Source organism: Conger conger, chromosome 2, assembly GCF_963514075.1.
Source record: "Conger conger chromosome 2, fConCon1.1, whole genome shotgun sequence".
In the NCBI taxonomy this organism is placed as follows: Eukaryota; Metazoa; Chordata; class Actinopteri; order Anguilliformes; family Congridae; genus Conger; species Conger conger.
This window is the reverse complement of record NC_083761.1, coordinates 49,295,938-49,311,055: the sequence shown is the minus strand read 5'-3', so window position 1 is coordinate 49,311,055 and position 15,118 is coordinate 49,295,938. Positions and strand designations below refer to the sequence as shown.

The following is a 15,118-nucleotide window of genomic DNA, read 5'->3' as shown; positions in this document are numbered from 1 at the left end:
CAAGTTGCTTACTGAATTAATATAATACTTTTCTGTATTTTAAATATCAAGTAACTGCTGTGATTTATTTTTGCAATTTTCTCAAAAGTATCACTTTATCTCATATCTGTTACTGAGTTTGTGTCCCATGACTGCAAAGATTTGTATGAGCTACAAATAATTTAATTTAATTTAATTAAGAAAAAGACTGCATTTCAAACTTGTTTCTCTAGTTTTTCACAGTATAACTTGAATTGTATTAAGTAATTACAATGCATATGTTTGTGTATATATGGATAAAAACATATACAATTAAAACCTTTGCCTGTTTTGATAAAGGATTTCTTGATTTTTTTGGGTTACTTTTCTCCTGTGCACCCCAGTGGCTGAAAAGCAGTTGAATAATGTAGAGATCAATTCATATTGTAAAAAAAGGAAAAGAAAATCACTTAATTAACTTAACTTAATTTGGAACACCTGATTCTACTAATTAGGAGCTCAATGAGATCTCTTGCTGTTGAATGAGGTGTAGCTTTGTTAGGGAGTGAAAGCCTCCCTCCCTAATGTTGCCTGTACACTGTGTCAGTTATGTACATATCGACCATCTTTTACGATTGTTACATGTCACACTGTGCGATGTCGACCCGACAATATCACGTACTTCACCGTTGTCACACTGTGCGATATAATCCAATAATTATATTATAAGAAGCAGAGATTCCATACTACGATTACAGTGGCTACGTCATCCGACATCCACCGGCAGAATTTGAGGATGGTGGAGCAAAAAGCCATTTGTGGCGTTTTTTGTATGGATAAAATAATTTCGGTTTCTTCTCTCGCTTACCTTTTGATATTAGCTACATTGTTACTGACGGGTGTTTCAACTTTGCCTATTTATACGGGATGCGAAACGGGTTGAAAGCGAAAGCAAAAGCATTTGAACAGTGCACTTAATTAGCCTAGGCTACTTTAGCCATATGCAAGTAATAGTTTACTATCAAATAATGTGTTTATTGTGGTCAGAGTGCTATGCGAATAGTTTACAGTATCATGTATTGTACAACGATGCTTCTATTGTATTATGGTTGTTGATTAAACATCCATCGTCTGTGATCGCAGCAGCTGTCATATTGCACGATTTTGGCCCGAAATATCTGACACTGCCAGTCTTCCGTCAGAGGTTAAGATTCACAAAATCGGCCGTCTGTGAATAGGTCACACAGAGATGCAAGACTCATGATTTCTTAACGATTTCAACATTTTGTCTGCAACTGCAGAATCGTGGCATAGTGTATACCCCGTTTAACAAAGGCGGTTCTTCAGGGTGGGGAAATTGACAAAGGAAGAATCCTACCTAATACCTGCGGAATTTTAAGTATTTTTTGACACAGAGCCTGGTCACTGCGTGGAATAGCTTTCCAGGACATGTAGTGGAGGCAGAAACACTGGGGATTTTCAAGACCAGACTTGATACTGTGCTGGATACTATTTCTACTACTTTTAGGCAAACTAAGCAATAGGTACACGTAGTGGTAGGAAAATGCGAGCATTGCTGGGCTGAATGGCCTTTTCTCACCATTATGTTATGTTAAAGCCTACAGTACAGTATATCTAAAAGAACACGGTTGGGCCACCCTGCTCTTCTTCTTATCCCAGTAGTCTGGTTGTTTCTGTTCATTTTAGATGTTAAGAATGATGTACATAATTCACAATAGTTCACGTTCTTGAAGAAACCTTAAATATTCTGTGACAAACTGAACAAACAAGTCCGCACATAACACCACTCACCACAGATTATAAATGGACAATAAAAAATACTTCCATCCAAAACCCAAATGTGTGGCTTCCAGCATTTTTTGTTGAACTGAAACAACCAACTAATGCCTCCGGAAAGGAATGAAGAAATGTATTCAGCGAAACAAGAAAAACCAGAATTTCTATCTCAAAGCATCAATTAGAGGAAGAATTTGCTAACCCTTACTGCCTTTCTAAATACACAATGCTTAACCTCCTTATCAACATTTACATATATATTCATGCCAAAGCTAACATACTTTCCCTGAAACTTCCTGCTAATCAGAGACTAACAATGTCCTAGAATGCATTTATTTCTCTCTTGCACAAAACAATGTAAAGATTACATACTGCCATCTTGGAAAATGAAGTAGCCAGGGAAATAGAATAATGGTCTTCTCACAGAAAAGATTCACCATGGCTGTTGGAAGAATCCTGCTCTTATTTTTTTCATTTTATGGTGACAGCATTTCAATGTAGGGCCACAGCTGACAGGAAGGTGACTAACTAAAAAAATAACCATGCATTACAACAGTGGTATGCAGAAGTATATCTCCAAATACACAGACCTCTAAGTGGATAGGCTACAGCAGCAGAAGACTTAAGTCCAAAAAATAGGTCTAATAAATACCTAATAAAGTGCTCACAGAGTGTAATTTGTTGTTAAAATATTTTATTACATGGGGAAGCATTCCGTGAAATGGAATATCCAGAGAGCTTTTATAGAGCTTCTTCTTTCAGAATTGGTTAAACGGTTTATATTTTTATGTAAATTGTTCATACCATTTCATTGTTTTACTAGCCTAAAAGCTTTCAGATCATGTTTTATCAGTTGTCACCATTTCGTAATGTTTTGTATTTTTTATTGTTCTGTGAATTCATATACGAAAATGTTCAGGTATTGTTTTCCCCAATAGTTACAAAATACAACAAAACTGGTTTTACACAACTTTTAGATGTTTATTTCATGAAATTCTCAAAATAAAGGTTTTATTATTTAAAGACTGCACTTTATTTAATATATATATATATATATATATATATATATGTGCTGAGGGGCATCGTAAAAATCCCACATTGATAAGAAATCTGCACTCCTCATCGCCTTACTGCACAACAGCGTAATCCAGTTCAGACAATACAAAGAAGTTGAATACTGCAGAACTGCACCAAGTAAAAATTGATGTTGGTTAAACCCCATGTGATGTGCCCTCCAGGCATCCGCTGTATTTGATATTCACTGTCTCTGAAACAGATCCATTCATATTCATAATTTGAATCCACATGTTGCTCAATTCAAAAGTGTCCAGAGCATAGCCACTGGTGAAACAGACAATGTTTGGCCAGCAAATCTACTGTACATAAACTCTTCAGTACAGCCAGAGCCAAGACCACTAGTCCAGAATGTTCAAAACCCCCAGAATAAGGTGGCTGTACATACATTATATATTATATTGCTGAAATGCAAAAATAACAAAAACAAATTGAGAAAAAGAATAAAAATACTTATGACAGATCAGGCTAAGTTTATATAACCCTCAGAACTGTTTCAGGAAAATTCTGCTAAACAGCATTCAAACAATAGAAATGTATGGCTATCCTGGTTAGTAGTATGAAAAATAACTTCCAGTAGAGGTCTGATTGGAATTCAGACTGACAAAACATCCTCATCCAACGCAATCCAGGTGTCCAACTGCTCCAGCTTGGAACAAAGAATTCCCTCAATTTCCTGTAAAGTTAGAATGCAGCTCTCTTTGGTGCGATCACTTCCCCCTCGCCGGCTCCGAGCCAAATTTGAGCTTTCAACAGCTTTCCGTGAAACTCCGCTTCTAATGACAGGCTTCCTAGGTTTTCTTGGCATGCCTACCTCTGGAAATTCTACAAATCGTTTTATTCTTCGCAGGCTAGCTACAGACACAGATCCGTCACGCCCACTGATTGGCACCTCAAATATAGTTTCTAGGCGCCTAAAAAAACAGAGAGAACAGAAAACTAATGTTACTGCCATTTAGCAGACACTCTTATCCAGTGAGATTTATAATGCAAATACAAGCGCAAAGATGAATATGATGAAATATCAGCAAAAACATCAAAATCAGTGTTCATAGTGACACACACACAAAGCACCCTTTAAAACAGACAGCATAAACAATTGTATACAACATTAATGTGATATTTCATTCCATTATAATGCCAAAAATATATGTATATAATAGTGTGAATTTATATTAATGCGTACACAGCATAGCACCTATTCTTGTTCTAGTTCTTCCAATACATTAATAATGCTTAAACTCTTTGCATCTCACCCGTCAGGTGGCTCATGGAAGTTCTTGTTGGTGTATATCTCCTCCAAACTGAACTCTTTCTTCTTTAACCTAACATACATACACATAATCAAGCGGTCAATACAAAGTACCATTTGTTTTATTTTTGTACAAAAACAATATTGCCTCGTCTTGAGCCATAAGCCGAACCTGCAACACCGTTTCATGACACTAGTTCCAAAACCATTTGACACAAGGTCATCTTAAATCACAAGGTTCTCTCTAAACCTTCAGCTACCTACAGTGCCGTGAAAGTTTTTGCCCCCATCTCCTTAATATTACTGAATATTTGTCACACTAGATGGTTTGAGATCATTCAACAAAATGTAATGTTAGACAAAGGGAACTGGAGTAAACACAAGCCATGAAAAGATCTGCACAACTGTTGGGCACTTTATACCACATTGCGCCAGTGGGGTTGTCCCCTGCTTGGTCTAATCAACTGTAAGACGCTTTGGACAGTGTTTTGTGACTTCTTGGATACGATATCACTGCGCCCTTTGAGAGGTTTTGGCAGGTCAGCGAGATTCACCACTGTTACCCTAAGTGCTCCCCATTTGGAGATAACGGCTCTGTGGTTCAGTGGAGTCTGAGCCTTTAAAATAGCTTTGTAATGCTTTCCAGATGGAAATATATCAGCAAGTTTTTTCTCATATCTTCTGGAATCGTGGCATAGTGTGCTTGTAGAAACTTTGTGGCGACTACTACACTCTGATGGTCAGGTTCAATACGAGTGCGGTTTAGATTCAACAGGGCTGCATATTTCCCCCCAAACAAATTTAGCGTTTCGCGTTTACTCAAAATATAACATTTTGTCATTCATGTGACAAATCAGGAAGAGGATAAAGACTTTTTCACGGCACTATACCATGTTGGATGAATGGCTTTTTTTTAGGAATTATGAGCAGTTATTCAATTAACCCAATGTTCCTGTTCTAACTGGCTGAGTTCAATATCAGAGCAAAAATGCAAAAATGAGAGTGACAGGTTAATATTTTACAGCAGTTTTTCGCTTTTATCATTACAATTAAGACCGTATAAACTGGCAGGGACCTACCGGACCGGTTTCGGCAGCCCCATGGGTGTGAGATTGTTTGCTGGTTTTGGGGGAGTTCTCCGAATTTTAATCTGTGACACTTTACCAAGTTCTCGCTGTTTCATACTCTCCATCTGCTCAGTGGAAGAGACACATTACATTAGCAACAAAAAATGAGGAGCTGTTGTTGCTAAAACACTGTTATTGTTTAAAAAAACAAAACAAAAAAAACAAAACACTTTATAGCGATAGAATTGTATTTTGACAGTTTTAAACAGTATCTGGTGTGACCAGATTTATCGAAAATTTTGCTATTTAAAACTGAAAACTGAATTAATTTAATGGACTAGGCCCAATTAATAATATTCAGACCCAAGCCCACAGAGTTTCTCACCACAAATGTAATAAATTGGGAATGTCAGGCAAAGCACTCCTACATCGAGTTTGTGTAGCTCACCCTGTCAACCATTAACATTGTCAGCAAAATAACATTGATTTAATGGGGCCTGAGAACCATCATCTGACAGCTATTTAACAGAGACACTATTAATAAAGCAAACCTTAAATAAAAACTTGCCAAGAGACTAAACAGTGTTTTTAGTTGGTTTAGGACCACTCGAGTTATAAGAGTCATTTGAGACATGTCGCCAATTTATTACATCATTTGTGGATCTGGGCTAAAAAAACGATTACTTTAAGGTACTGACTTTAGCTTCAAGCATTCCAAATTAGGATAAAGGGTGAAAAAAGCATTAAAATATAGTAATCATAACTAGTTTTCATGTAAAGACATGTAATGCTATCACAATGATTATGAGCCACAGGTCCATTGTGACACTTCGTCGTGTACATAAACCGACAGAAATTTTAACAAAAACATCACACAAAAAAAAAGTTGTTATCCCTTGGGCACTATGGAGTACCTTTATTTCTGAGTCTGACAGTGACTTCTCTTCACGTCTCTCCTGGGCATCAAGTTCCAGCCCGAAACAGCTGTTCTCTTCGGCATACTCCGGTTCCAGCTTCTGTTCATCATCTCGCAGCGATGGTGCACTGGGAGGAAAATGTGCAGATACAGTGACCACAGATCTAATGAGTGCCACTGCAATTATTTTTAATGGAGATGGCATAGGTTTATTAGGTACACCTGCTTGTTAAAACAAATAGCCTGTTCCTCCAAGCTATTCCTAATTGGTGAAAACTGTGGACACATGGCCATTAAAACTAACCATTTGCCATGTCTATGGGTTTGCCTCAGTCTTTAATTTGATCAGTAAAAAAATGTGTTGACTCTTTATGTAACTTTTTGTAACAGATAGCAAGCTAGTTCTGGGCACCACTATGTTGCCCATAATGCCCATAAACGCAATGCAATAGCCTTCAGGCATTACCATATTATGCAGTTCTGTGGGCAGTCCCTATTGATATTCAAACTACTAAATAAAGAATGAGCACTATCCCAGATCTACCTGGTCTCGAGTCCATCGCTACAATACCTTCTTTCACCTTTGTGCGTGCCTTCTTGCTCCCCCTTGTGGACACACATACCAGGACGTACCCAAGAGCATTTCATGGCAATCCATTAATGATGTAATTGTGAGGTTCATTTGAATTATGCAATACATATTTGAATACATTCAAATCTCTGTTTTTTTAAAACAGAGTATTCAAATTTAGTCCAATTGACAACCATATAGGGAGGTAAAGTGGATGTTTCAGGAACGATACTTCAGGTATACTGCTCCCGATTACATAGACTGGCGAAACCTAAATATAAGCAAACTATGTCGGGCTGAAGTCCGAGTTCATGTGTTCCATGCTTTAAATACATTGCTATATGCTGAATATGATGGGATTTCAATTAATAAAAGTCCAGTTTTGTGTTTTTAGATAGCAGAGATAAAACTCAAGCCTCTCATAATGCTTTCCCTTTCAATTAACACACTTGCACCAATTGCACCGACAGTGGTGTCCGTATTAATTTGTTGTCCTGACTCGTGTGATTTCAAAATGCGACTTAACCAGTATTATTTTAACTTATAACCATGATTAGAAATAGGCTACTGATTGCACACATTTATTCTATCAATTGCAACCTGCAACCGATGTCAAGCGCAATTGTGGAAAAACCCACCCATGGGCGAGAATATTTTGGTACATCCCGTGAGACTGGGCAGCTGAAGATAGGCAACATCATCTTGGTACACAAATCTGACCGTGCTCTCATAAATCCGATATTTAAAGAAAGTAATGAAAAGCTTCACGTCGATCATTTGTTGATGATACGGAGCCTTATGATTTTGTGGTTGCAGAACGATTTAATGCTTAATTTGCTTATATGAAGTTGTTACTGCTGCAGTCTATGATGAATGTGCAAGCATAGCATTTAGCAGTATACTGGAAATGCAATGAAGGGGGACATCCGCTTTACCTCCCATAGTACACTACACAAATTGTCATGCATTTGAATAACAGCATATTCATATTGAATCAGTGTACATGAGCCGGATAGTTACCTGCAGAAGGAAAAAACCGAGGCAGAGGACTGGTGAACAGACGCAACACTGGAAGTGGTGGCAGGGAAAAGGGGATGACAGACTGAAGAGTTCACAGGACAGGAGGGGGTGGGAGTGGCAAAACTGCAGGAAGATGAAGTGTCCTTATGACTATTTCCGCAACTACTGGCAATATTGTCACTGCCATTTTGGCACTTGCTGGAAAGGAAGGCCTGGGGGCTTGCCAAAAAACAAGCTGCAAGTGCTTTGGGAGAGGTAGTTAAGTTGGGGCAGAGATGAGGGGCACATCCGCACAGTCTCCCCCACCCAACGGGATACACTTCTTTACGCAAACATAGAGGTACAACTTCTCTTTCTACTTCCAGGCTGCATACAGTGTGACGCCGTGCACGCTTGACTGGGGAAGGACGGGGAAGGGCATCGGGGAAGTGGTAGACTGCTGAACATGGGAGTCTGCCAAATGGTGAAGAAGCCAACATGTGGGCAGTCCGGGGACTGTGAGGAGGAGGCTTAATCTCGGGGCAAGAGTGCCTCCTCTTTCGGCAGGATTTTAGGGGAATGCTACCTGATATCTTCAAGTTATCATGCCTCTGTGGTTCTTTCACCACCACAGGGGCATCTTTCCCAGCCTTGCTGTGGCTGTTCCTTCTACAGGTGCCGGCCTTTCTTGAACTTTTTTTAGACTTGGATGAAGTATCAATAGAAGGAACAGACAAAATAGGAGTTGTCCCTCCTTCTTCATTAGTTTCTTTGTTTTTCTGCATCAATTGAGACTTTCCTAACCTATGACCTGGGATCAGGGGTTCTGTTTCAGCTTGCACAGGCAAATAAATATGTTGAGTGGCATTTCCTTTTAAGTCATTACAGCCTACATCAGATCCCAAATGTATGTTTGAAGGCTTATTGACAGTGCAATGAAGCTGTCCTTCTTTCATTAATGACACTAAGTTGCTCTTGCTGGAGGTATTCCTTTCATCTCTTTGCCTCCCTTGAACAGATACAGGCCTGAGCTTACATGCTTCTTTGAGGTAGTTCTTCACATAATTTCTTGTCTCTTGCTCAGGTACACATTCGCCTTGGAAGTCTTTGGAACAAACAATTCCTTCCTCATCTTCGTTCACAACCCCAGTAACCCCAGTATCTTGATGATGAGCTTCTTCTTTGGTGTCCTTTACAATACCATTGTTATAATTTCCCCTCTGCTGCGTCATCTCATCATATAACCCGTTTCCCTGGCCACTTGTCTCATCTCCCAGACTCAGTGCAGCCATCTCACTTTGTGCAACATGTACATCTGAACACTGTGGACTCCCCAAAGACTGACTCTCCGTTCTCCTCTTTCTATTCTGATAAAACTTACATCCCCTACTCTGGACTCCTAGTTCAGGCCTCTTTATGAGCTCTTGAGTACCAAACTGATTTTTTATTCCTCCCTCTTTCACTTCCCTTTCCATGCAACTTGTTGTTTTAGCAGATTGAGTCATTGAATGCTCCACTGCTGCTGCTGATTCCAACTCTGCCTCACTTAAAGTTTTGCCCATGCTGCTAGAATGAGCATGAACACTACTACTTAGTCCACAGCTGATATCACCCATTGTCTTACTTCTCCTTGTCTGACTTTTATTCACACAGGTATTTAGGGTTACTTCTGTTTTATTGCCACCTCTCATTACGGAACTGTAATCACAATAGCTTGTGATATCTACAGCGGATATATTGATGAGTCGCTTTCCCATTACAGGGGCTGCCACAAAATGCTCAGGAGATTTTGTATCTTTTTCTCCTTCTTTAAGAGATTCAGTTTCAGAGACAACACCAAGTTTACAAGACATCCGAGTGGCTTTGTTTGGGCTCTTTCTCTCAACTTTCCCCCTAGTATCAAGATTGGCATGGGGAACTTTGATAAGGAGCTCAGGGATTGCTTTTGGTACCCTTCCCCTTGTCGTTGGTCTCGTGAAAGTCAGTTGGCCTTGCATCCTTTCATTCCCTGTCTTTTCTTTTTTCTCTTTAGCTCCCTTTACTCCAACTCTCAATTTCTCAATGGCTTTCATCTCTGTCTTTGTTTTGCTCACACTTCGTCTTGCAGACATGACACCAGCTGCTACCTCTTCAGTTTTTCCAGGATGGGGTCCCTTTATATAGGTAGATCCTCGTGAACGCAATGCTTTATGTTGAGTCTGTGGAGCTTCTCCGTATGCAGCATGACAAGAGGAGTCAGCTGGGGCGAAGGGAGGCAGGCCTGGCGGTGGAGCAGAATTGGCAGAATCTTCTGGCATTCTCATCCCCTCTTCTGCATTTTTCTGGATAGCAATCTCTTTAACACCCTCTACATTTCTCACTTTGCCAAGATCTTTCTCCTTCCTATCATGAAGCAAATATTCTACACTACACATTCCAGCCTGTCCTTCAGCATTTCTTTGTTTGAGGGTACAAAACCCCAGTACTTCTGTGGACAAAACCTGGGTGCCCTCAGATGAGAAGTTGCAATTGGAGGAAAGTGATGCTTCAGTATCAAGGTCAGGTGACATAACATTTGAGTCCAAACTAAATCCATGTCTTGCACTGGGGAAGTCTGGAGGGGAAATTGCAGTCAGACATTCAACTGGGTCTGAACTAAACTGAAGTGCTTCATTAGAAATGCAATTCTGTATCCTGTGAACTGCTGATTCAGTCATCTTGTCTTCACTGTACAATGGTACTTGTTCATAACTTTGAAATTCTTGCCTTCCCAAAGGAATAATTACCTTTTTAGAATCTGTTTTTGTGTGCTTGTCAAGAACCTTCGCCTGAGATGAAGTTGAATTCCTAGGTTTTCCATTTGAAGGATGCCTTTCGCGGGTGTTGTTGTTAAAGTCATCTCTAACAGAATACAACGTGGTATTCCAGCAAGCAAAGTCAGTGTTGGGAGGAGAGACATCATCGTGTGCTTCCAGGCATTGAAGTGGACTTGAAACAATCGCAGAGAAGGTATCCACTTTTGATTTTAATGACTGTTGATGTTCACTATTCATCCACTGCTTCAAAGAAAAGGAGCTTTTTTTGGGCTCATCAAGTTCCATTTCTGACCAGGAAGTGTCATGTCCAGACGACGTTATTCCTACAATTCTCTTCTCCATTGGGCACGTAGTAGAGGGTTGTTACTAGTATGGAGCTCCTTTCCTCTCTTCACCTGCAACAGAAGGAAAAGCACTGACATATTTAGTCAAATAAAAAACCTAATTTAAATATTTTTGACCCTTTCTTTATATATATATATATATATATATATATATATATATATATATATATATATATATATATCAAGGTATGGTTATGCTTAATTAGTACCAATAGAAAAGAGCATGGAAAGAGCTGCCAATTGGACGGCCTGTAACGTAGTGGTTAAGGTAAATGACTGGGACACGCAAGGTGGTTCGATCCCCGGTGTAGCCACAATAAGATCCGCACAGCTGTTGGGCCATTGAGCCCTTAACCCTGCATTGCTCCAGGGGGGGACTGTCTCCTGCTTAGTCTAATCAACTGTATGTCGTTCTGGATAAGAGTGTCTGCCAAAATGGCAATAATGTAATGTAATGCTGAGAGAGAAACTAAGCACCATTGTGTTATACCCTCAAATTCTGCATTCGAAAACCAGGGATTCTGAAATTTTTGGTTACAAAAGAAAGTGGTTTACAACATCAATAACATTGCAGTGTTTCCGCAACAAGCAAATAGTGGCAGCAAGTCACCAATAAGATTCTCACGGCTGTTGCAAGTATGTAAAACTATCCTATTTCTATTTCATGAATAATCTGGATTTCATCGTTACTGTACACAGCATAATCCATCATCCATCGTTTAATTGGCACATTCCCCCAACACATTTTTGGGCAATTACACTTTGTAATTGTAATATGGGCGGCACGGATGGTGCAGTGGGTAGCACTGCCGCCTCACAGCAGGGAGGTCCTGGGCTCGAATCCCCGTCGGCCGGGGCCTCTCTGTGTGGAGTTTGCATGTTCTCCCCGTGTTTGCGTGGGTTTCCTCCGGTTTCCTCCCACAGTCCAAAGACATGCACGTTAGGCTGATTGGAGAGTCTAAATTGCCCATAGGTATGAGTGTGTGAGTGAATGGTGTGTGTGCCCTGCGATGGACTGGCGACCTGTCCAGGGTGTATTCCTGCCTTTCGCCCAATGTATGCTGGGATAGGCTCCAGCCCCCCTGCGACCCTATTCAGGATAAGCGGGTTAAGATAATGGATGGATGGATGGAATTGTAATATGGGTGATTGTAAACAAGTAAACTTTGTAATTGTAAATAAGCGATGCAGTACTGGCTGTTGTGGGCTTGTGCCAGTGAATCAGTCTCACTCAACTTCAGAAAAATTTCAGAAAAGGCTTGGAAAAATAATTATGTAGCCTAGCTGAGTGTCAGCTGCACAATACTTCGCTCTTTGTGGATTTCCACATGTTGGTTAACTCATGTTTATTTCTCAATTACCTACTGCATTGTTGTTGCTATCGTTATGCCATTAAGCTAGACTAACGCCACTATGCCGAATTAGTGTTTGTCGGTGGAGTCCTCACACTAAAACCAGTACAGCCACGCAGCTAAAATTAGTCGTAGCCGGATAAACAGACAGAGTTTTTATTTTGATTTTTTTCAAATAAAACATACTTTGATTTCTATGATGCACAATAGCTACAATCTCTTAAATACAGCCTGAACTAGGTTACGTTATATACCTCAACTTATACAAGACTCAGCTCAGTATTCAATACTTTTTGCCCCATTAATTTACCAACTTCACTGATTTTACTGCTGCAATCCCCTGGCAGCTAGAGGGAGGGTAGTTTAGGTGGAAACAAGAGTCACTTTTCGCCAAGGATTCATATGGTATTGTGGGACAGCAACCGAGCAAGAAGTAATTACCTGTTGATGAGAACCATCAAAATGTGTGGGCACTCTGAAGTTGTATTGTTACATCTCAATAGGGAGAGCAGTTATCAATGTTTTCAAGTTTCATGACAATGGGTTGAGTCATGACAAAACAATGAGGGAAGTGGAAAAATTAAAAAGGTTCAGGGTGTTCAGGGTAATTTGTGCTAAATCAGTGGTTCAACATGAGATATGTATGAAATTATGGGTTACACTATCATCAAACCAATTAAAATGAATTGCAAGCACTGGGTTAGGGACTGCACAAATATATTACATTACATCACTGGCATTTGGGAGACGCTCTTATCCAGAGCGACCTACAGTTGAATGGACTAAGCAGGAGACAATCCTCCCCTGGAGCAATGGCCCAACGGCTGTGTGGATCTTATTGTGGCTACACCGGGGATCAAACCACTGACCAGGTGTGTCCCAGTCATGTACCTTAACCACTATGCTACAGGCTGTCGTGTATATACACCATAGTTACTGGTTTGTGAGTGTAGGCAAATGAAAAAAGGCAAAATTCACAGCAAAATCTTCCAGTCCTCTCAAAACTGTGTTTTCCAAAAATTCTACATTCAAACAGTCATATCTCAAGACATTTTTACTTAATCTCACCAAGTGCATCATTTTGTAGCTCTCATTCCTTACTTTAACATGCATTAAACTGAAAAGTCTTTTGAAGCATGAAGGCCAATCAGAAGCATGGAGCCGGTCACATATTGCAAGATTGCTTTTTTCAAAAAATGAAGCAAACGTGACATACCTACATATTAGCTCAGTATCACTGAGGAAGTTACCTTTTGATTGAACATACTTTATGTAACTTCATGTCCCCATTACAATATATAAATAAATATATATATCAGCCATTTAAAACAGGTTAAACTGTTAAAACAATTTGTTAACAATTGCATTAAATTGATTTGTTAGTTTAAATTAAAAATAACAAACGTTATTAAGTGTCCACGTTTTGTTGTTAGCATCACGGTCCCTAAATGAATGACCGCCTCGTAAGCAATTGCTGATATTTGCCGTGTGTCTCGCGGTAGTTTTTCCTGTGCATTTTGAACCAGAAGCAAAGCTATGAAAGAAAAGGAAAAAAAAGAAGCTGTGAAACGTATGGAGTCTGTACAACAGTGATGAATAAAATATTAATTTACATTTACCCAGGCCGAATGTCTAAATATCGAATATCAATGTAACATAACCTCGGTCTAGAGTTGCCTTTACTAAGAAACTAGCTAGCTTTACTTCGCGCAACATACCGGAAGTGAGTTAACGTTAGGCGAGTAAATTAAATATGAAACTGTATGAAATGTACTCAGACCAGCTAACGTTAGCTGTTACATGGAAATGCAGTTATGTTATCTAACTTAACGTGCAGGCTTGGCTAAAACAAAAGTTAGCAGCAACTTACCTCTTTTCTTCCTGGGCTTTCTTAGCTAGCTAAATGGCTAGCTTTAGAAACGACCTCGCTACCTCATTCTGTCAGCTAATTTAGCGATGTCAAATAGCTATCTAGTTCATGGCCTTTAAACGAAAAAAAAAAGTTTTGACGCTGTACATATTAGATCATCTTGTATTTTTAAAACAAAATCAATTTGCGTTACAAGTTACGTCGTCATGGAAATGGTTTAGCTGGCGTCTGTAATTTGAGAATATTTCAAGCGCCACGTGAAATGTAATTAAAGTAAATGCAAGATGTAAGCTTAATGGCGTTGTGTTACATTAGTATTAGTACAAGTAAACAGCTTATGTTGTGAATATTCTTCGTTAAGATGAGTTACTTCAGTCGTCGACTAGTAACAACACAGTAGCGAGCTAGCAACTTAGTTGCCTAATCACCTCCCCTCCACAATGCTTCTAAATCTGCGAAAAGTTTAGACGACTCTTAACCCCACCATGTTGGAAAATCACTTCCCCTAAAAATGGTTTGCTTTCTGATTCTGACGTTACTTGCCTCACTCCGCAATTTTACCATCCTAGTCGATGTTGTTATGACCAGTTTAAACCAATCACAAAGCCACCAGGGCCTAATAAACCTACTTTAAGCCGCCCTCCTAAAAATCAACCAATGAATGGCATGAGAAATTTGTGGTTTTGGCCAATTAGAATTTTGGAGGGAGAAGGTATTCTGTAAATCAGAACGTGGTTTCCCGCTTTAAAAAATGTATTATTAAATAGGTTCTGCTCCGTTTGTCTGTCTCGATCAGGCTGCTGTCTGGGAAGTGAGGGTTTCGTTTGCCCCTCCACAAATACTGGTAAAAAAAGTCATATGAATTTTCTTCATTTTTTCAAACAATTCTGAAGAGAATCCACAAGGAGTTTACTGCCCTATGGTGTTATGGTAGGTTTGCGACATCAACAATCAATCTAAGGTTGAAGTTGCCAGTTCAGTGTGTATAATTATCAGATAAAACAAAAATGTCTTTAAATGCAATATCCCTCTGGGGTTTTCTCTTCTGCACTTCAGCTATTAATTTACAGATACATAATAACTGCTCTGTTCACCATACTGTTACAGCATTACTTGCTGCTTG

General features: G+C 39.5%; 1 protein-coding gene across 1 annotated transcript; it reads right to left on the bottom strand.

The window, feature by feature from the left end:
- Positions 1-2,715: 2,715 nt before the first annotated feature.
- LOC133122404 (proline-rich protein 14-like) lies at positions 2,716-7,798 on the bottom strand. The gene is made up of 6 exons (XM_061232362.1): positions 7,656-7,798; positions 6,636-6,670; positions 6,063-6,192; positions 5,161-5,273; positions 4,086-4,154; positions 2,716-3,743 (listed from the first exon to the last, which is right to left on the bottom strand). The coding sequence occupies exons 4-6, from the start codon at positions 5,271-5,273 to the stop codon at positions 3,425-3,427; spliced, it is 501 nt and encodes a 166-aa protein (XP_061088346.1). The 5' UTR covers positions 6,063-6,192; positions 6,636-6,670; positions 7,656-7,798; the 3' UTR covers positions 2,716-3,424.
- Between the last annotated feature and the right edge of the window lie 7,320 nt (positions 7,799-15,118).

What these genes read in the sequence shown, in the direction of transcription:
- LOC133122404 (XM_061232362.1), bottom strand. Translation starts at nt 5,273, where the DNA reads ATGGAGAGTATGAAACAGCGAGAACTTGGTAAAGTGTCACAGATTAAA. An exon ending in GGGCTGCCGAAACCGGTCCG is followed by an intron (nt 4,155 to 5,160) that starts GTAGGTCCCTGC and finishes TATGTATGTTAG; the next exon opens with GTTAAAGAAGAAAGAGTTCA. An exon ending in TTCCATGAGCCACCTGACGG is followed by an intron (nt 3,744 to 4,085) that starts GTGAGATGCAAA and finishes CTGTTTTTTTAG; the next exon opens with GCGCCTAGAAACTATATTTG.